Source organism: Pelodiscus sinensis, chromosome 3, assembly GCF_052426305.1.
Source record: "Pelodiscus sinensis isolate ZL-2025 chromosome 3, ASM5242630v1, whole genome shotgun sequence".
NCBI lineage: Eukaryota > Metazoa > Chordata > Testudines > Trionychidae > Pelodiscus > Pelodiscus sinensis.
In genome coordinates this window covers 146,274,295-146,297,426 of record NC_143054.1, presented here as the reverse complement: position 1 = coordinate 146,297,426, position 23,132 = coordinate 146,274,295, and the positions used below count along the sequence as shown (strand labels likewise).

The 23,132-nt window shown below is 46.6% G+C and overlaps 1 protein-coding gene across 5 annotated transcripts in view; it reads right to left on the bottom strand.

Annotated features, from left to right (window-relative positions):
* Positions 1 to 23,132, bottom strand: part of DAAM2 (dishevelled associated activator of morphogenesis 2) — a 371,485-nt gene that overhangs the window by 50,012 nt on the left and 298,341 nt on the right. For 4 of the 5 annotated variants that reach the window (XM_089777421.1, XM_075925085.2, XM_006131756.5 and 1 more), the window contains 4 exons: positions 20,543 to 20,650; positions 13,175 to 13,207; positions 10,785 to 10,891; positions 261 to 345 (listed from right to left, as the gene is read on the bottom strand). In XM_089777421.1, the coding sequence (XP_089633547.1) occupies positions 261 to 345; positions 10,785 to 10,891; positions 13,175 to 13,207; positions 20,543 to 20,650 (333 nt within the window). The remainder of the gene's footprint in view (positions 1 to 260; positions 346 to 10,784; positions 10,892 to 13,174; positions 13,208 to 20,542; positions 20,651 to 23,132) is intronic. The other variant, XM_006131757.5, reaches the window with a different exon arrangement.

Genomic DNA, 23,132 nt, shown 5'->3' with positions numbered 1-23,132 from the left:
TCAGTGGAATTATTCCAGGGATGCATTTGGCACACTGGGTAAAATATTCTCTCTCTCTCTCTCTCTCTTTTTAACACAAGCAGTTATGTCTCGGAGCCAAATTCAGACTTACTATAAGTAGAGGCATTTCCAGTGAAATTGAATGAGCTGCATCCACTTATCCTAGGTCTCAAATGGGCTGAACGAGCTGCGCAAAGAGGAGAAACTGGCCCTTTATCCTTAGACCAACCATTATAAGAAGTAACTGTAATTCTTCTCACCTGCTCTAGCATATCTTTGGCCAAGTCTTCTTGTTCATCCATCTTCAAGATCGCCTGTTTGATTTCGTCATTGGACAGCTTCAACCTTTCAATAGCGTTAATACTGCTGCATTAGTAATTTGAGGAATACAAACCACTTCCCCCCCAAAAGCACAAGGCATAAAAGGCCACATTGACAGCTTCAACATATGGGCTGTGTCTAGACTGGCAAGTTTTTCAGCAAACGCGGTAGCTTTTGCGGAAAAACTTGCCAGCTGTCTACACTGGCCGCTTGAATTTCCGCAAGAACACTGACGATCTCATGTAAGAAATCAGTGCTTCTTGCGGAAATACTATGCTGTTCCCGTTCAGGCAAAAGTCCTTTTGCGCAAAAGGGCCAGTGTAGACAGCTCAGATTTGTTTTGCGCAAAAAAGCCCCAATCGCGAAAATTGTGATCGGGGCTTTTTTGAGCAAAAGCGTGTCTCGATTGGCATGGACGCTTTTCCGCAAAAAGTGCTTTTGCGGAAAAGCGTCCGTGCCAATCTAAACGCTCTTTTCCACAAATACTTTTAACGGAAAACTTTTCCGTTAAAAGCATTTGCGGAAAATCATGCCTGTCTAGACGTCGCCATGGTGTCTTACGACACTCTCCATGCTTTGCCAGTCTAAAGAAGTCAGTGGCTGTATTAAAGATGATCTAATCAATTCTGGTGTACATTGACATTCCAGATCATACTTTTTCTCTTCTTAAGCTAATCAATGCCATATCAAAAGCAGGAGGAGAACAATTAGCTTCCCATAAATCAGAATTGTTTAAAATCTTCCCTCATTAGAGACACCTTGGTTTTCAAACACCTTTACTGCTCACACGCTGAATCCACATGCCATTGAATCCAACTATCAACTTACGGTTCACCTCTGGGAATATTAGGGTATGTCTACACTACAGCGCTAATTTGAACTAACTTAGTTTGAATTAGTTAATTCGAACTAAGCTAATTCAAACTAACGGATCCAGACTAAAAAACTAGTTCGAATTAGCGTTTTAACCGGGGTTAAGGATGGCCGGAAGGGGTGCCGGCAGGGCAGGGCAGGGCAGGGCAGGGCAGGGCATCAGATGAGGACTTAGAGTGTGGAGCTGCTGTCTCAGGCTAGCCGAGGGCTGTGCTTAAAGGGACCTGACCCCCACCCCGGACAGACAGTTCTCAGGGGTTCCCTGCTTGCAAAGCAGTCCTGGCTTGGAGTGCCCTGAGTGCCCACACTGGGCACATCACAGCACTCGGCCATCAGACCGGCTGCACTTGCCGCAGGCTGCCATCTGGGGAGAGGGGGCAATTGGGGGGCTGCAGGAGAGCTTCCACCCCCAGAAGCCCGCAGAGCCAGCCCAGTCCTCCCCATCGGGGGCTCGTACCCCATTCCTCCCTCACCTCCTTCCACTTACCCTTCCCTAGCCCCCCTTCCTGATGTACAAAATAAAGAAAACATGTGGTCAAAAATAGAATCTCTCTTTATTGAACAAAACTCGGGGAGACTGGGAAAAGGAGGTGGGAGAGGGGAAGAGAGAGGGTGGGAGAGGGGAGGGCAACTAAAATGATCAGAGGTTTGGAACAGGTCCCATATGAAGAGAGGCTAAAGAGACTGGGACTTTTCAGTTTAGAAAAGAGGAGACTGAGGGGGGATAGGATAGAGGTCTAGAAAAGCATGAGTGGGGTGGAGAGGGTGCATAAAGAAAAGTTCTTCATGAGTTCCCATAATAGAAGGACTAGAGGACACCAAAGGAAAGGAATGGGTAACAGGCTTCAAACTAGTAACAGAAAGTTGTTCTTCACAAAGCAAAGAGTCAACCTGTGGAACTCCTTGCTGCAGGAGGCTGTGAAGGCTAGAACTAGAACAGAGTTTAAAGAGAAGTGAGATAAAGTGATGGAGGTTGGGTCCATGGAGTGGTATTAGCCAGGGGGTAGGAGTGGTGTCCCTGCCCAAAGTTTGTGGAAGGCTGGAGAGGGATGGCACGAGACAAATGGCTTGGTCACTGTCTTCGGTCCATCCCCTCAAGGGTCCCTAGGGTTGGCCGCTGTCGGCAGACAGGCTACTGGGCTAGATGGACCTTTGGTCTGACCCAGTACGGCTATTGTAAGCTCAGGGCTCAGGGTCAGGGGGTCTCAGTGGAACCCCTTGATTTTCATGCACACCTGCTCCTGGGTGGCCAGGCTGGCAGCTATCCTGCCCTAGACGGCCACTTTCCTGTGCCTAGTGCGGAGGTCGTGGATGAGATCCACGATGTCCGCACTAGACCAGGCAGGTGCCCGCCTCTTGCGGTCCCGGGCAAGCTCCCGGGAGCCGCCAGCCTGGTCCCGGGAAGAGGGGGAGGGCTGGGGGGCATCGGGTGGCTGGCTCGAGCCGTGCCAGGTGCAGGGTCTGCTAGCTGGGTGCTGGCAGGCTTGCACCTGGCATGGGCACTGTAGCCAGCCCGTGCCCCTTTAAGGGGTCCGGGGCCGGGAGGGGGGCAATAGAGTTTCCCTGGTGTTGGCCAGAGTGGCCACCAGGGAAAGCTGGGGAGGGCTAGCCTCCCACTAGTTCGAATTAAGGAGCTACACAGCCCTTAATTCGAACTAGTAAGTTCGAACTAGGCTTAGTCCTCGTAGAATGAGGTTTACCTAGTTCGAACTAAGCGCTCCGCTAGTTCAAATTAAGTTCGAACTAGCGCCTATCAAAGTTAATCCGAACTAATGTCCGTTAGTTCGAATTAACTTTGTAGTGTAGACATACCCTTAAAGCCTCTCCCAGACCACTGAGTAATGGTGCTGAACCTTCCCTTCTGGATCAGGGAATAGGCTGGTTTTGTACAAGTGTATTGGTTTTGCTTGAGACATTCACAGTGTCAGTATCCACAGCTGAAAAGGGAATTGACACCATGAATCTGGGCAAGTAATGCGTTACCAGCTCCTCATCACCCCTCAATAGAGCCGGGCACTGCAACATAGGAGCTCCTGAGCCAGATGACAAAGTGGTAGAATTCTCTTCCCCCTCTCCTCAGCCTCTACCCTTTTCTTATAGTTCAGCAGTTAATTAGGCAATGAGTTATTGCAAAACAAGCAGGGCTCAGTGAATTGATCAAAGTCTCTTCACCTCTAGGTCACCAGTTCAAATCCTATGCAGACCAGCAGCAATCAGAACTTGTTGCTGTCTTAATGGCTGCCATCTGCCTTGTCTGAAATGGGCCTGGTTCACAATCCAGTTCTTAGTGAACAGCTGTCCACACACATTTAACACCCTCATTGACTATTTCAAGCTGGAATGAAGCACAAAAGGCGCTGCTATCTTACTCCCCAAAAACGTCTCTACATCGTGGTGAACTCTACAGGCTAGGCAGGGATGGGAGAAGAAGAGAAACTTTTGTGCAGCAAGGACTTCAGTCTTCACTGACTTTCCAAAATCGATGCATTACTTAACAGTTAGCGGGGGAGGGAAAGCAAAAATAAATGAGTCATGGGGTTGATGAAGGCAGCAGAATGTTTTTGTCGTCAATGCTGAGAAACACCACGGTAGCATTTCATGCTGCTATTGCCATTTGGATGTGATTGCATTTTTGGAGCTATGCAAAACAAATGTAAATGCTTTATTTTTACAGACAGGAACTATTACTAAATCTGAGAAATTTAAATCATTTTAATGTTGCCCAATATAATAAGCTGCTGGAAATTAAAATATGAATCAATAGTCATCCAAAAGCTTTTTAAAAATTATGCCTCCTAACTAGCTTCAGCTATGCTGTTCCCAACTATTCATCTAGTCTGTTTTAGAAATTAAGCTATAGGTAGAACTGGTGCACAGAACCAACTGACAGCCCAAAAATAAGGAAACTAGATATCCATAGAAGGATACAATTAAGCCAGAGTTGGAAGTGATGGGAGGATTAAATGAAAGGTTGGAAAAAAACATGTTACTCCTAGGTTACCAGGTTGACTCAAGCTCAACTTAACATAGGGGGAACTGGCTGAAATTCTATGGCCTTCATTAACATACAAATCTGACTATATGATCTAATAGTCTGACTCATTCTGCCCTCAAAATCAATCGGTTTCTGTGAGTCTATGAGCTTGCTAGTGATTAAAACTTGTTACAATCTGATGGCTGAAGAGCCTAAGGGGAAATGATTTGGTGGGTCTCTGCCTATTTCCTAGTAGAAACGCACACACACTGTAGCTACGTAAATGGCATGGCTTTGTTTTTCTTGGGACTGCACTTCAACATTTCTAGGAGTCTGCTCTCTGCAGGAGGTAGGTGTCATTTTATGTATCAGAGGAGACATACACATACTGTGCTCTCACATGAAACCTAACTTTGCTCCCATTTCCCCCTTGACCTAGAAGAGAAACAATTCAGGCTGAGAGGATATGGTAAAACATAGCCTTTACTACCCTAGACCATTGTCTCCACCTGGTACCAGTTTCAACAAGGGGCCCAAACCAGAAAAGACAGGTTTGAGGTACATTGGCAAGGACAATGGGGGAAGTTCATGCTGCTGCTGGTTACCTGCCCTGCAGCCTAACTGAAGACCCCATTGGCCTGGCACCTTTCACCGGCCCCCAGATCAGTTCATGCATCTTTTGTTCAAAAATATTTGAGAGCTCCAAACAGACCCCCGGGTCTAAAACCACCTATTCCTTGAGTGCATCCGGGCCCAATGACAGGCACTGGTCTGTGTTTGAAAGTGCCAGAAAGCTTGACCACTCATCTGCAGGGAGACAACTGAATTTGGTCACTTGCAAGTCTGCAATGGAGTCATGAAGCCAGCAGGTGGGCATCCCAGACTATATTAAATCTGATAGAAGGAGCTCATCTAAATGGGGTTTATTTTTCTATTGGGGTCAGTAACTGCTTGTCATTCTGGAAATGTCAACAGCACAGTCCCACAGTTAGGGTGTGTCTAGACTACATCCCACTGTCGGCAGAGGGATGTAAATGAAGCATTTTGAAAGAGCAAATGAAGCCAGGATTTAAATATCTCATGTTTCATTTGCATAATCACATAATGGTGCTCTTTTGAAAAAGTGCGATTTTGAAATTGAAACCGCAGTCTAGACGTGGTCTTTCAAAATCGGGGCGCTTTTTCAAAAGATCTTATAAACCATCTAGACTGTGGTTTCAATTTCGAAATAGTGCTTTTTTGAAAGAGCGCCATTACGTGATTATGCAAATAAAGCGTAGGATATTTAAATCCCCGCTTCATTTGCTCTTTCGAAGTGTTTCATTTACATCCCTCTGCCGACAGAGGGATGTAGTCTAGACGTAGCCTTAGAGCCCAGCTAAACGACTGGCCCAAAGAGTTGTTAATCAAACAAGTCTTGTTATATTTTAAATACTCCCAATCAGCCCTGCCATAGATCTGAAAATTGTCCACAGTAACGTGAAACAGATGTGCAGCTTTTAAACAGAAACAGGTGAACTGATTAAATAGGAACCTAAAGCAGATGCGTAAAATCTTTCCATTTTGAATATTGCTTTCCCCGGCGTGACGCCAAATTAAAGTGTAATTATGTCCCAAAAAGTGACACTGTAGAAATTACTGTTCAGCTTTGGAAAGCTGTTCTCCAACATCAGTGGAGAGCTGCAGAGCCAAAGATTATTTATCCAACTGCCACAGTCCTCTAGACTCCAAATGGCATGTGTAATTCCAGCTGTGTCTTCTCTACTTCATATATCTTCAATGACAACAGAGATCCTGGCCTCAAACCCAGTTGGTGACGGGACTTAAAAGTGTATGCAGCACCCTCTTCTTCAGCTACAATAGACCTTGTCTATAGTGCAAATAATGTCCAAACCTACATTCATTCCTGCCCCAGACTTGGAAAAGATGGAAAAGCACCTAAAGAGCACTGGAAGCAATCCCACCCTCTTCTCTCCCCACAGCCTCGAGTGGTGGAGCAAGGAGACCCAATTGCTTGTGACTTCTTCCAGTGGCATTAAAACGGAACAATTACCAAATAGCTTCTAATATGGTACTTAGCTTCTTTCCCTCCATCCCCTCTGGACACATAAATAATCCCTATTGACTCTACAGAGTCATTCATCACCAACCTTCCCCAGGACACCTCGGCTGATTTAATGCCAGCTTCACTTGCAGACATCAAGTGGCTTATTGTTTGCAGAGAAAGATGTCTGCCCAACTGGGAAAATGCCTGGGAGACACGCCATAGTTTTGCATCAATCTCCCTTACTGACATCCAGCACTTTCTCATTTTTCTTCCTTAAAGATATCCATTGATTCAAGCTGGGGTTACCTCCTCCCCTTCCACAGCAAGACCCACACAGTATTCCCATCACTCTTTAGCTAACTCTCTCCAGAAAGGAAAGAGCAACTAGTTTACTGCTTCACTCCTGGGCAGGCATTCTTAGGTCTTGCTCAGCTTTATCCCACTGCCAGTGTACCATGAAGTTATTCAAGTATGCTACATTTTCCTACCAATAAGCTGTCATTCCCACCCAGAAATCTCTCATCTTTGATGAAGACCATTTGTCTTTTCCAAAAGGATTGCAGTTCTTGTGACAGGGACTGGGAATGGCAGCCCTGAAGGCCACAATTTCTGTTTACACACAGACTAGGCATATCAGCACTGAACTCCTTCTCTACATATACATTAGCAAATGCCCCACTGAACCTCAGGCTCCATGGCCCATCTGAAACTTCCATAAAGGCTGATACATTACATGTTTTGGGAGTGTGGATATTAGCCTTAAAGACAATGGATTAACACCTCTCCCCAGCCCCACAACCAATGTTCCCTCTAACTTCTTCCGTCCATTTGCAGAATACGTTTTGTTATGTGCACCAAGGCATGTGAAATTGTGCACCACAAGTAGAAACACAAAACCTAGCTGTGAATGCTCTGCTAATCAGCTGACCGGCTTCTGAATCTCTCTTGAGTGGCCGCGCAAATGCACAGCTTATAGGGAATACGGCCCACAGCATACTTCATACAGCCACCATGCAGCCATTTGATAATAGTGCCTCCTATTCATTGCTACACTGGGCTGGATTTGATCTGGTGGCCACATCCCATTATTGATCCCCCAAGCAATCCCTAGAATACACTGGTATAAGCTAAAGTGATACAACGCTGGTATAAGTGTCCACACATACAGCTGCACTGGTTCAATATCATATCTTGCATTAAGTCAGTGCAACTCCTGTGTGCCGACGAACCTTTCCAATTACATGGAGAGAAAGTGCTAAATGTTTTCACTGCACTTTGCTTACAGACAAACTTCACTGGGCTCCAATGAACTGTGTCCAGACAGAGGTTAATTACTTCATCCCAGGAAGATGGTCACTCCACCTGTTCCCTGCTTAAGAGCTGAAGAGAGATGCTGCCATTACTCCTGGGTGATTTGGTTGCCATGGCAGAGGGTCAGGGCTAGGAGTGCTGTATGGGCAGTGGTTCCATACCCAGTCCCCTTGATATCTGAAGGGGTTGTAGACAAGTGCCGAGAAGGCAGTGAGTACCATGTGGCAGACTGGTGTGATACTCAACCCCTTGGAAGGTGCATTGCATAGCCATAGCTGGGACAGCTGATGTGTGCTCACAGAACACAGGCTGCAGGGCTAAAAATTGCAAAGGGTAGACATTTGGGTTGAGTTGGAACTTACACCCTTAGAATCACTCCCTTCCTTGGCCCACTTGCATGCAATAGTCCCAATGTAACAGTCTTTGCCAGGCCCTCAGCAAGCCAGTTGTAGAGTGGCCCACAAGTACAAGCTTTCAGTACAATACTTACTGTAAATAACGGTTTTCATACAAACTGCCCATGTCCACACTGATTTACAGAGATAAGCAATATAAGTCCTCTAACTACACAGGGCAAACACTACATGGAACTGTGAAAAGCCACCATATTAAATCAGGAAATCCTAATGCCAGGAACAGACACAGAGAGAAGAGGTATAGACAAAGGAGAGCAGAGGAATTTTCAGCTGAGAACTGAAAAGAGATGCAGAGTTGATGTTTCAGGCCACAGAAATCCTATCTCAGACCTCTGGGGATATAAGGAATATCATGAGGGAGGCTGATATTTGATGGTGCGTGTCAGAAACACCACAAAAGAAGCTAGTTTTGGACCTTCTGGGAGCCAGAACACATCACAGAAAGTGGGTCCCATGACCTGGCTCAAACAGGATGCACCGGAAGTACTGTGAGGAACTGACATTGTGAAACATTCAGACCAGAGTTTTGGATGTTTATCTGAGCCCTCTGCAGTTGGCTTATAGCTGAGTGACATGGACTGGGGCTTAGATCTAGACTCATTAGGCTCCACAACATGAAGAATGCTGCACCCGCCACACTGGAGAAAGCTCCAAAATTACAGCAAAGGTAAATGGCTGAAGAAAACAAATCCAGAAACCCTTTCCACAAGGAAGAGGATGAGGAGGAAGGTTGCCCCTAAAGACATTTATCAACCAATTTCCATGTCAACACAAATGACCCAGCATTCTAATTTTCATCCCCTTTAATTTAGCCCAATTAATTCCTTCTGCCACAGCCTTGTTAAATATGAGAGAGAGGACTATTTCTCATTCCAGCTAGGATTTGGCTTGCTGGGCCCTATGAAATATGAGCTCTGCCTGACCCTTTCGAACAGTGTTAGTAAAACAAAATCATTCGAGCAGTGGAAAAAACCCTCATACAGCTCTTTTACTTTAAAGGAGACGACAGTTTAGTGTAAACAAAGGAGGAATAAACTACAGGGATGTATGTACAGTTACAGCCAATTGGAAACAGCTGTTGGAAAGTAATGCAGCAATCTGAGAATTGGATCTGCAACTCTGGATTTTAGGGTTTCACAAATGCACTCTTATTGTGTGGGCATGTGTGTGCATAAGATGCATTGCAAAGAGGTCAGGGAAAGCAACATGCCCATGAATGTCAAGCCCCTTCCATGATTGGAGCATTTCACCTTCAAAGGCTTGGTGGAGGTCAGAAGGGAAGGAGAAAAGGGAAGGAAGGAAGCAGCAAAAGCACGATAAAATCCCTTTTAATTATTGTTTGCAACCAACCCAAAAAAGTTGCACACTGCACTTAGAAGTAAATCTGTCTATAGTCCATGGAGCATGGAGGCATGAATTTAAAGGAAGCTTTTGCCCAAGGATTTCTGCTTCTTTTGTCTTAGATGGGTATTGTGAGGTTGAGAGGGAATTATGGAGCTGTGAATTCTAAATAAAATAATTATGGGCCAAAGTGTTATGCCCCTACTCAGCCTTTACTCAGGGAAAGCTCCCATTGTCCATGATAAAGTTTTAATTTTCTAGGCTATTTAATGCACATAAAAATGCTGGGTCGATAGCCTTGGAGATGCGTGTTTCCTAGTTGCACAGATGATACTTTAAGTCCCCCCATTACTTCATCACTAATTAGGCTCAAATCTGGTCTCCCCAAAGAAAGAAAGGAGACTTCATTTTCCATGATTCATTCAGTCTGTGGCCCCTCTACTAAAGCTGAATGTCTTGCTGTGGGCACCAGTTAACTTGGGTTGTTGGTAATCATAGAACTGGAAGGGACCTCGAGAGGATGCCCAGTTTGAATCCAGTCTAGATCAGTAGCCACTAAAAGGTCATGTTCATTTGATGGTTCGGTGGCCCATGTGAAGTGAGCTGATGGTTGAAGCCTAATTCCTAGAATACGTGTCCACATCTCAAAACCATTCCAAGGCCCATTTGCTAGCAGTTGGAGAAGAGAAGACAAAAGCCCTTCTTACTCTTTCACAGAATTCCCCCAGGTCAGAGGTGAAGGACTTGAGCTGGGCACAACCAGGGCTGTGTGGGAAAACTAGTGCCTCAGACTGTCCTTGTTCTTTTGATAGAGACGCAAAATCAGTCTATGGAGACAGCTTCATGCTGATGCCTTTAACTGGGTGACAGTTAAAGAAAGATGTGGAACCCCCCCCAAACCTCTTATTGACAACACAAATAAGGGCTCCCATCCTGGGATCCTTCCCTATCACCATACAATATAACCCACGTGCCCAAGAGAGTCAGTTTGGGTCCCAGAGTGGTTTTCACTGCCTTCCTCACAAAGGCAAGAATGCAAAAGGGCTGGAGAAAACCACCCTGGCTATACAGGAGCCTCAGAGATCTGATGTACTCCTCAGGGGTTCCTCTGAGCAATATGCAAAGAAGAGTGTGACAGAAAAAGTGCTTCCAAATGACATATATGGAGCACAGTTTACATCATTATGGGTCAGCCCGTGTACTATTTGATTGCCCAATGGCCATATACACTTGCTTATGTGTGTTTATTGCAGTTGAGAGTCTATCTGTGGGGTGCCTGTATTTTGGGTGGCTAGGTGTAAATACATACATTCAGGTCTCCAGGAACAGATGCAATTCCAATTAAGTAGGGTGCTTATATCTCATCTGTGTGCATGTGTAGTGTCCATGAGCTGATCTCAGTGAGCATTTGGGTGTCTGTGTGTTGGGTCTGTCTTTATCTTTATACACATTAACCATGCTTTATCTTTATACACAGTGAATTCACAGCTACTATACTTACTTGGAGAGGAGAATGACACAATTCTGAGCCCTTCGGCCATCAATAACAGAAAGCTCTTTAACCTTTCGTGTGGACAAATATAAGTCCTCAGTTGACCCCATCTCTTTCTGTAAATAACCAGGGAGAAAAAATAATCAATGCCCTGTTTTTAATTCCTCTTCTCACTAGCCCACATCCACAGAACAAACCAAGTGTACTAAGCAAGAGCCTAGCCTAACCCGCTAGGGTGGAATTTGTGGGGAGATCCATTTAGGAAGCAGAATAGGAGATAGGAAGTGCCAGAAATCAACTTCTAGAGCAGGAAGGACTCAGGTAGACCGATTTTCACTCCAATTCACCAGTCAAACAAATGCCGATCACTAACTGTGCAGGGCCAGCCCAGCTTTCAAGGCTTTGGGCCTGACTATGATCTCATTCCCATGTAAGTCAGGACTAACTCCATCAACAGAGTTATACTGGTATAAAAACCAGTCTGATAACAGAACCAGGTGCATTATAGTGCAATGCACATGTGTGTGTGTATCCCCAGGAACACAGTAGAGATTACCCAGTCGTATGGAAAGGTTGCATCCCAGCTGGAGACAGCTGGGCAAGAGTCCTTATATATTGTCTCTTATCTATCGAGTTCACCATTGGAACACAGGCCTGCCAAATTCCCATGGAGTGAGAGATGCCAAAAAGCCACAGAGGAACGACATGATGAACAGGATCCCTGGAGTCAGTCGGTCGTACTCGCCACACAAAAATGTGGACCAAACCCACGTGGCTGTTCCGCAGGAACATGCCTCTGTGCTGTCTCAGTCAGATTCTCCAGAACAGGGAGGGCCAGACACTGACCCTGGAGAATTCCCTCTTAGGGGAATCTCCACGGGGGATGCTAGCAGAGGCAGCATAACCATCTCTTATGTCAGGTGCCTCCAGACCCCAGCATAAGGAAAAGGAAAGGGATGAGTCAGAGGCAGGAAGGGGCATGCTGGAGCAGATCAGCACTTGCTCTCATTCTCCACTGGAATCAGGGCTGCTAGGGAGCATACGCCAGCAGCAGAGTAGCTCTCCTTGGGGGCAGCTCTAGCTTCTGCCTGATAGCTGATAAGAGAATAAGAGGATAAGAGAACTGCAACCAGCTCCCTGCACTTGTCACTGTCTGCTAGTAATGGAGACACAAAGATAGAGTCTGTTCTCCTCTCAAAGGGCTTGAGTGACTCTGAATATGGTTAACAGAAGCTCTGTACAGGCATGTCTAGAACAGACCTTTTTAAAATGTTTCATCTGCAAACTACATGAAAGGCCCCAGTGAGCACGCTCACATGGCAGAGAAATTACTGGGGTATCTATGTTACAGTTGGCCATAAGAATAAGGCTCCCACTGGGAAAATTTCCCTTTGGCTCGTGTGAAAATCCCAACCTAAGAAACTTGCCTTGTCTCATCCCTTGTTGTCCCTTAACATGCTGGAAAATATTGACCCAGTGGCTGAGGTTCTAATAGGACTTTATGGGAAGTGCATTTCCCAGAGAGCTGGTGACGAGGATTCACTATAGGACAGCAGGGACTGAACTGCAGAAGCCTCTTTTGAAAGCTATGCCTTCCTCTGACGTGTTCTCTGCTTTGCTTTAATGTAAGGTGGCTGTAGTGTCATGAGTGAGCCGGAACTTCACTGCATGCGCACACACTTCCTTCCGTCTCTCCCTCCTGGTCTTTGAGGACTACAAGACTCCCAAATAAAGCGGGTTGAACCAGACTCCTCTCCAGTCTACTTCTCTCTCTTCAATTGCCCTAAAGGGTCACTGTTGAATGACCTGGCACTTTCTCTCCAGTTCAAGCCTGAGCATCTTCTTCCTGCCCCACAGACAGACATTTTTCATGTTACTATCTTGCAGCTGGTGAAAAGGACATGAAGGGACAGGCCTGGCTACTGAAATCTTCTCCAATCTGGGTGTGGGCAGGGCAGTGTAAATTTTCCCCATAGTGCCTCCCACACTGAACGGCAGAAAGCATTGCCAAGGTGGAGGAGGAGTTCACATTCTGTGTTCCATTTGGTCCTTGCTTCTCTGCTAAAAAACAAGTCAACAAGGGGACCAAAAAGAGCAAGCCGCACTGAGGGGGTACCTATGATGTAATCACCTGGCAGTGGAAACCAGAGACCACATTTGTCACAGTTGAGTGGAAGGATGTTGCTTATATTCAGCTTCCTTCCACCCCAGATGAATGCAAGTATGGAGGTTTCTTGTACTTCCTCCTCACCCAGGCAGGAGCTTGTGAAAATTATTCACTAGAGGAGCACACAGCCCCTTATTTGCATGGGGCTGTGTTTGTCTTTGGTCTGCATGCTGTAGTAGTAGAATCTTGCAAGCCAACCATTTGTTTTTAGGGACCAGACAGTGGTACTCACCTGCTTACAGGAGGAGGGGTTAGTTAGCAGGTCCTATGCAGGCAGCAGCCGCAAATAACAGAGAAGGAAACATGCCAAACATTAGCCATGGAGATAAAGATATCAAGTTTAACAAAGAGGCAGATTTTAGCCATACACTGCTTTCTAAGAGAATACAATGATTTGCAAGTAACATAGGCCTAGATTGTGAAATGCATTGCTCTGCTCATTGAAAGTCAGTGGCACTTGGACCTTGACACATTGAGTGGAGCAACACGCACCTCAATACCTTTAAAAATAGGCCACAGTCCTTATCAAAAGAGCTGCCAAGGTTAACACTCCAGGCTCTGTTCTCCTGTCCTCATACCTGCACACAGCCTCCCATTATTAATCATAACTCATTATGCTTCTAGAGCAACTCCCATCTAAGGATCTGAAGGCACTTTACAAACTACTCAATAATTAAAGTGCATGATAATAATTAAATAATTAATAATAATTAAAACCCTTCTGCAGTTAGTATTATCCCCATTTTATAGATAGGCAATCTAAGACAAGGAGAGCTCAAGTGATTTAGTCAACATCATACAGTCAGTGACAGAATCAGAAGACGAGTCCAACAGACCCGACTCTCAGTGCATGCTCATCTACTGGATGCAACACCGCTGCTGCCTACACTTCCTGCAGGAGATACATGTGCCAAGGGAGGGGAGAACAGATCCTTTTGTCTTTAAAAAATCAAGAAGCAGTTTAAAAAATGAAACTGGAAAAATATTAAGACCATGTTAGTAGCAGTAAAAGAAAGAAATGCCTTATTTATACGCTCACTTTCTGCGATTTGCTTTGACATTTTTCTTTATAGATATTTGGATGAAATGTAAAAGTCATGAACCCAGAGTAAACACATAGTTGGCCAGAGTGGAGCATTCCTAACAGTAAAAGAGAAGAAAAGACCAAGTGTGAATTAACTGGAAAAGTTCTTATCAGATTTTAATTCATGAGGAACTTCGGTTGGTTGGTTTTAAAAACCTACAAGGGTTCTTGATTGGAATCCAGTTTGCATTGGGATGCATATAGGTGAAAAAGGAAGTATTACTTAAAGGAACAACAAAGGAATCATATATATAGTGGCCCAATGTCTGTGAAATGCTGGCGGTTCCCTCTGGGTGGCGCTGTTGCTTCCTGCTGTGCTGCATGGGAAGAGCGGGGCCCAAACGGTCACTTGTGCCGCTTGCTCCCCTGCGGCAGCTTGGCTGAGCGGTGCAGAAGTCAGCTGAGCGCCACGGCGGGAGAGGAAGGGAATGGGGCGGTGATTTACATGGCCAGGAGGCAGGGCCTGGCCATGTACGTCACTGCCCTGCCCCCCTTCTCCTCCCGCCGTGGCACTTGGCTGACTTCTGCGCCGCTCAGCCAGGCTGCCGTAGGGGAGCCCAAACAGCCACTTGGCCCTCCTCAGTGGCCCTGCTGAGTGGTGCAGTAGTCAGCCGAGTGCCATGGCAGAAGGCAAAGCGGGGTGGGACAGTGACGTGCGGCGTGACAGCAGCTCCAGGCCCTGCCCCCTGGCCATGAATGTCGCCACCCTGCCCCCCTTCGCCTCCCACCGTGGTGCTCTGCTGACTTCTGCGCCACTCAGCCGGGCCACCGCGGGGGAGCAAGCGGCTGTTCAGGCTCCCCCGTGGCGGCCAGGCTAAATGGCGCAGAAATCAGCCGAGCGCCACAGCGGGAGGCAAAGGGGGACGGGGTGGTGACGTGCGGTGAGATAGTGGCTCCAGCCCTACCTCCTGGCTGTGAACGTCACCGCCCCACCCCCCTTCGCCTCCCACAGGGGCACTTAGCTGACTTTTGTGCTGCTCAGCCAGGCCGCCACGTGGGAGAAAGTGGTGCAAGCGACCATTTGGGCTCCGTGCTCCCCATGCAGCATGCGGAACGCGGAGCCCAAACAGCCGTTTGGGTGCCACGATCCCCTGAGTGAGAGGCAGGAGGGGAAGGAGAAGAGAAAGAGAGAGACAGAGACAGAGGCAGGAGGGGGAGGAGAAGCAGGGCCAGACGGAGGCATGGGCGAGCCGGGCAGCTGCCCAGGGCACCAACCCATGGGGGCGCCTGATGGCAGCTGTAAGGGGCGCGCGGCATCCCTTCCAGCTGCCATCAGGAGCTGCATGCCCGGCTCCCGCAGCGCCGGCCCCACGGTGCCGGAAAGCAGCGCCCTTGCCCCTATGGCCATGGGGCCATGCATGGCCTGGCGCGTGCGGTAGCAGTGCTGGCTGGGCTGGGCTGCACCGCACATGTGGTGTGCGCCCCGGGGGTGGGCCACGGGCTGCGCACCAGCAGCTGTGGCCAGTGCACATATGCGCCATGTGTCCTGGGGGCGGGCCCTGGGCTGCACAACAGCAGCTGTGGCCAGTGCTCACATGCGCCGTGTGCCCCGGGGGTGGGCTTGCGCATGCGCCCAGGGGCGGCGCCACACGCCCGGGCCCAGGGCACCAAAAGGGCTCAGGCCGGCCCTGAGGAGAAGAGAAAGAGAGAGGGGGGAGGCGGTAGGTGGAGGAGGAGAGAGAGACGGAGCGAGAGACCGGAGGCTCAGGAGAGAAGACCGACGTGGAGGAGAGACCTGAAAATCCCGCCTTATGATGGGCTAATTGGCTAGTACTAAAAGAAAAATGTATAAAACTGAACCCAGAGCTGGAATATAGTCTATAACCTTTAGTACAAAAACATACTCCGGTATTCTACACTAGTATATCTTACATCAGTGATGCTGCAGTGTCTGGGGCTATTGTTATAAAGCACTATAATAGTTTTATAAGGATCAAAAAGACCATTCTGAAACTCCTGGAGGTCACACTCAGAGGATGGCTCCATTCCAGTAGGGAGGGGTTAAGGTCAGGTTAGATTATGGTGGAACAGGCCAACTGCTTTTCAGTGGTTGGTAATGCAGCCATAAATATTATGTTTCTAACTAAGAGTTGGCAGACAAGGACAGCTTTGGCTTTCCATTTTGAGGCCCAAAGAAGGCAAGATTTTGGAAAGCCTTTCCTAGCAATGAAGCTCCAGTACTTACTTCTTGATGTCATGGTTTGATGCAATACCACTGCACTGGGATAGGGTCCTACTGCTATTATGGCTGCTAACACATACATAAGGCAACTTTGGTGATGTCCAGGGTTCCCCCCCACCAGCTGTGCTTTCTATAAATGCCTACAATCAGCATTGGACAAGGAACGAATTCAATGTACTTTAGACTTAGTCAATGGGATTCTTACTGAGGAGCAAATACCTTAGGGGATATTTTGGGGTTTTTCCTCATGCAAATAATCTGCATATTCTGAACATCCCAAGATTACAAGAGTTCTGGTAGGTAATCCTAGCAACCCCATTGAAATGGCAAGATATTTGCACAGGTAGAATAAGGAATAAAGTGCAACATTTTAATCTTATAATGGAATCACAGAAGCTTTAAAGTTGGGATGCTTGTCTAGACAACCAGGGGGTAAGTAAATTTGAAGAGTTCTGCTCACTCTGTTTTTATGACAGCTGGAGATATTTTGCCTAATCATTGCTTCACTGGAAACAATTTGCCAATGCCTGATATCTAGTGTGGATTCAGTGGTACTGGATAAAAATGGAAAGGGAAGCCTCGACTAAACTCCTCATTTTGTGCCATTAAATAAGACTATGCACGATATTTGAATATAGTTATAATTTAACACTGGAGGAAAAATTAAACAAAGAGGAGTGAGAAAGGACAAAGCCAGCTAAGTCTCCATTAATAATTCTGTGGCACTATATGAGGCAACTTTTAAATGTCAAGATGGATTCTAGTTACCATTTCTGTGTCTGATTTCAAACTCAGGAGCAATAGCCTGATTCTAGTGCTGGAAGAACGTTTCCCTGAGTACATTCCAAATGCTAGAGAAATCTGGTGATAAGAAGGGGGCAGAAAAACTATGCTGTTCCTGCTGAATCTTATTCCTGGGAAGCAGACAGATTGCAGGTGACTTGCTTTCCAAGAATAGGAGGAGGGGAGAAAAGACCTTCTAATGAATAGCTGCTGTTAAAGTATGTTGCTTATAATCTGTTACTCAGACACGTTCTGTAACTCAGCCAGATTGGCCAATATGTTGGTTGGGGGGGAAGGGGAAGAGACAAAGCAAAACACAGCTAATTCTGGTCACATTGCTCAATATTCTGAAGCTGCCCAGAGTTTTACCCTGGATGAATAAGAAGAAAAAAAGAAGGACAGAGACTAGAAACACTGAATACAAAGTTCAAGAGCAGGAGTGACCCACAGAAAAATCAGCCAAGGGCTGCACACAAGGGAGAAGCAAAAACAAAACAAAACAAAAACACCCTCACTGGCGTGGACCCCCAACTAAGAAGAAAGACACTCCCCACATTTCCCTTGCACACCAGAACCTAGCTAACAGACTCGTAGATTTTGTGTGCTCCACCCCTGTGGTTGGGCAGGAGGGGGGTGGAGCACCAGCGTGGGCTCCCCAATGCTAGGGGGAGCTCTGATTTACAGGGGCCAGATCCAGGCAAGTCAGGGTCTGCATACGGTCCCTGGGCCTGAGGTTCCCCACCCAGTTCAAGAGCTTTACAGAAGCTAGCTGCTGCTCAGATCAAATTGAAACATTACCGGATGGGATCTGTTGTTTCCAAGGGCTGTCCATTTGGATTACATATCTAGGCAACAGCAAGCTGTACTTTGGTCAACAGTTCCTCACCCACCTCCCCAGTCTTGGACTCTTTTAGGGAGCACCAGACTCTCAAGCAGAGTAGCCTTGTTTGTCCCCTCTCCACACTGCATTCAGTCACTAAGGCTACGTCTATATGGCAATGCTATTTTAACATACCAGAGTATCCTGAAATAGCTATCCCACGTCCTCACGGCAAGCCCATTATTTCAAAATATAATGGGTTCACTATTCCGATCTCTCTCATTCCACGAGGAGTACAGGATGTTTCGGAATAGCATGTTTTTTCGAAATGATAAGCTATTTCGAAATAAGATTAGCAATTTGTGTCGGTGAAATTGTGTATCTTATTTTGAGCTCCGGTGCAGTATGGATGCACCCTAAATGTGTCTTAGCCTAACGGTAGCCCCCCTTCTGACGTTGGAACCTCTAGAATTCATACTTGAAATTTGCTTAAAGCGTCATACTCTGACTCCAGAGGCAAGTCAATTGCAATAGTTTGAGCGGCTTGCAGCTTTGCCTTTGGAGCAGGGAATTTGTTATAAAAAGAGGGAGGGGCAGGGAGATTAAGAATAAGAAAAGGCTGGGCATTCAAGCAACTGAAGGATCATTAGATCATCATGGGTATGTCTACACTACCCCCCTAGTTCGAACTAGGGGGGGTAATGTAGTCATATGGAGTTGCAAATGAAGCCCGGGATTTGAATTTCCCGGGCTTCATTTGCATAAAGCCGGCCGGCGCCATTTTTAAATGGTGGCAAGTTCGGACCCCGTGCCGCGCGGCTACACGCGGCACGGACAAGCTAGTTCGGATTAGGCTTCCTAATCCAAACTAGCTGTACACCTCATTCCACGAGGCACGGGGTCCGAACTAGCCGGCATTTAAAAATGGCGCTGGCCGGCTTTATGCAAATGAAGCCCGGGAAATTCAAATCCCGGGCTTCATTTGCAACTCCGTATGACTACATTACCCCCGCTAGTTCGAACTAGGGGGGTAGTGTAGACATACCCCATGAAAACATTGCCAGTACTTCACTTAAAAGATATGAGGGGGGGAAAAAAAGAATAGGAATGAGTGTTGTGTTGCTGAGATTTGCATTTGAATCTCTGCTGCTTTATTTAAATGTTCTTGGAAATGGGGTGAATAATGACTTCAATGAATCCAAAGCTGACTGCAAAGAGTTACAAAGGGATCTCACAAAACTGGGTGATGGGGCAACATAAGGGCAGATGGAATTCAGTGTTGATAAGTGCAAAGTAACCCACATGGGCTAATATAATCCTAACTATAGATACACATATGATGGGCTCTCAAATAGTGGTTACCATTCAAGAAATAGATCTTAGAATCCCTGTGATACTTCCCTGAAAACATCTATTCAGTGTGCAGTGGCAGTCTAAAAACTAAAAAGCTAACAGAATGTTGGGAATTATTAGGAAAGGAATACATAAGGCAAAACACCATATTGCCTCTTATATAAAGTAATTCTATGCCCACATCTTGAATACTGTATGGAGACCTAGTCACCCCATCTAAATAAAAAATTTATTGGATTTGGAAAAGGTACAAAAAGGGCAACAGAAATGATTAGGGAGTAAGGAACAGCTTCCTTCAGAGGAGAGATTAAGAAGACTCTGACTTTTCAGCTTTGAAAATAAATGACTAAAGGGTAGTGGTGGTGGTGGGGAGATATATTAGAAGTCTAAAAAATCATGAATGGTGTGGAAAAATAGAATAAGGAAATGTTATTCATTCCTTCACTAACATAATACAAGAAGCTGACCCAATTAAATGTATAGGCAGCAGATCTAAAGCAAGCAAAATAAATTATTTTTTCACAGTCAACTTGTGGAACTCTTTGCCAGGAGATGGTGGAAAGGCTCAAACCATAACAGGGTTTCAATAAGAACTAAATACTTTCATGTAGGTTAGGTCCATCAGTGGCTACTAATCAGAATGGGCAGGAATGGTGTCCCTAGCCTCTGTTTGCCAGAAGCTGGGAATGGGTGATGGGAAGGATCATGATGATTGCCTCTTCTGTTTATTACTTCTGAAGCACCTGGCATTGACCGCTGTTGGAAGACAGGATACAGGGCTAGAAGGACCATTGATCTGGCCCAATATGCCATTCTGATTGTTTTATATAGATCTGAAATGTATGTGCCCCCTTGCTGTAATCCATCAGAACCCAGTCCCCTCCCACAGAGTTAGTAACAAAGTAAGAATATATATTAAAATTTTAAGGCTAACAATTTTCCCTTAAGTGACTTGCCACAAGATGTCAGAATATGTTAGTGTTAGAACTGAGTGGGTCCAATATTTATTTAATTTTCTTTCTTTTATATAGGAATTAGATACAGTGCTTCTGTCAGCTAACTATTAAGTTATCTGCCAAAAAAGCAGAGTTTTCCAGTGCCTTGGTAGCCCCTGGATAGAGACAATGTGTATGGGGGGAGGGCAGATGAGGTTGATTTTCCCTTCCCCGGTTTGGCGCTTGGCTTGTACTGAGCATGCTCAGTATCACTGCTGAAGCCGCTGTCCTCAATCTGCCTCCCATGCTCTCATTCTCTCGTCCCACACCATAATGGCATGCACGGGTCAGTCCCCTCTACCAAATTCTGAAATAACGCCCCTGTATCCAAAGTCTCAGGAAATGCAAGGCCTGCAGTGTTGGGGGAAAAGCCCCACCCTTACCTGGTGTCTTTGATAGGCAGAGAACATTTTTTCAAAATCCTCCAGATCCAACACCTTGAAAGCCTTTAAATCATCGATTTCATGCCAAATGGTGCCATGAATCTTCTCCTACAATCCCAAAAAGAAAACCATACAGTCAGGAGATGAACCACAGTGAAAACTTATAGCTAACCACAACCAGTTTCAGAAAGGCATACCCAGCTCTTGCATCCACTTGGCACAGCAGATGCTGCTGCTGCCATTTTGGTGAGCATGTTTTGTTTCTGGAACATGTAGGAGAGTTTTCTAGTCCAAAGAGAAACAGGAATACAAATGACAGGGCTGTTTTTTTAACCTGGGCATTTTGCAATTTGCATTACATCGGTCCCTCTTTTAAAATGCCGCTTTCCACAACTAGAATAAATCGTTGCAGATACCACTCAAAGTCCCAGGTGTATGTTTCCATCCAACAGTGGCAATTGCTGCAGCAGATGAGCATGATTATTGTCGGGGCTTGACGAACGGCGGCAAAAACCGCTCGCCAGCCCTGTACTGCACATGCGCAAGAGCCGCATTGCGCATGCCGCGAATGAACGGGGCACGCAGCTGAAATCTATTCACCACGGGCAAGTAGATTTGTTGAGCCCTGACCACTGTGACATACTGGGGACTATATTCATTGTTTTCTTTGTAATGCTGGAAGTGAGTCCTACTGCCTGTGCTGCTCGTGAGTGAGTGTGTGTGTGTGTGTGTGTGTGGTATCCAGCAGGGGATGGTATTCTGGGGTGAGAACTCCAGAGGGAAGGCATGTAGGGAATGGCCCAGGCCGATCTGCCACCTGATCCTAGGGGGAAGATGCAACCAGTGATAGTCAGATAACACCTGGGGCCTGGGAAGCAGGACAAAGGAGGAGGTGGGGCTGTCTAGAGGGCTCGGACCAGTTGCTGAGTGTACAGGTTAGTTTTTCGGCTGGCTTAGGGAGAAGGGAGTCTAGCTGCCTTGCGGTGAGGGGGATGGGCAGGAGCCTAGAGCCCTGGCTCTGGGTCTGCCTATCCCCAAGATGGAGTGTGCTGACCGCTCCGGGTTCCTGTAAAGAAAAGTCTGTGCTACCCTGTGTCCCTGTGAGCCAATAAACCTTCTGTTCTACTTGCTGGCTGAGAGTCACGTCTGGCTGCAGATGGGGGTGAGGGCCCGGTGACGCCTGCACACAACCATATTGCAGCAGGGGTTGCTGTCATAAGAAGAACTCTAATGTGTGGAAAATCCCAGACACAATTCTCTCCAGCAGCAGATTTTGCAAGAGCTTGCTGCAGACCTTACCTGGGTGTAGAATACAACCTGTGCATGAGTCAAGGAGTCAAAATTTTCCCCTCCAAGTGACTCCCTCCCCATCTTGAAAGGCAAATAATCTCCTCTTGGACATGCTCCCCGTCTACACGAGAAGGTACCGATGGGTCTCAAACAGATGTGATCCAAATTTCAGCCTCTCAAACAGCTGCACTGACAATCATATTGGGGAAAGCAGCAAGACGCAGGGCACACTTTCCCCATCTGATGGGTGGTAAGCATGAAAGACAGAATCACCGGCATGGGGAAGCCAGATTCCCTCTCAGTACTACATGCTCACCACTGGCACAAGGAAGCTTTAAAAACCCTCTACGTTTTAAAGCCAGCTGTCATTCCAAGCTAGGAGAAGGATTTTGTCATCTTTTGCAGACTCAGCAGAGGCACCATGTATCATTGAACACTCCCTAGAGACTGAACTACATTCTCCTCCCAAACTTTGTGGCAGGGCAGTGTGGGGCAAGCTTAGTGCAATCACTCATTCAGAGAGGGCTGATGATGTGGCCTCTTTGAATAGCACTCCACTGAGGTGAAAAAGGTCAACCTGCATAGAAAGAGAAATAGAAACATTCTGGGGGAAATCTTGGAGATGAAGGCCCAGCAGAACATCACCATAAGAAGGCCTTGAGGACAGGAAGTAAGGAAAGCCAATGAAACTGTCCCTATCAGGCTCTAGTTCTGAAGTATCTAAAGTACACCAAGGCAGTAAAATGCATTAACACTTCATTGTAGGAACAGGTTCTGCTTCCTAGTCACACTCAGAGGAACAAGCGAAAAGTTATGAGCCACAAAGCAGAAGCAAACAGAAAAAACCTGAAGTGGGGACAAAGAAAAGGGGAAGCACGAATAAAAGAGAGTTGAAGCATCTGGAGGAAATTCCTGACAAGGTAGAAAGCACAAAGCAAAATTACCCTCCTTCCTCTCTTGAGGCAGGTTGTGGACGCCTATACATAGGAAGGAGGAGCAGTGTGCGTGAGAGATACACATTACAGCTCTAGAAAGCCTCCTGTGTGGGAGGAGAAGAGGGGGTTATTCACCTTGGCTATAACTAATGTTCTCCAAGATGAGCATCCCTGGGGGTGCTCCACGGCAGGTGTTGGTGCGTCCCAGCACTGCAGAGCAGATTCTTCCTAGCAGTGCATTGGGGGCTGCACATGCGCTGTGTGTGAGGAGCACGGTGCCCTCCAGCACTACTGCGCATACCCAGTCGCCCTCCCCTCAGTTCCTTATCTATCCAGAATCTGGCATGGTGGAAAAGATTTTTTTT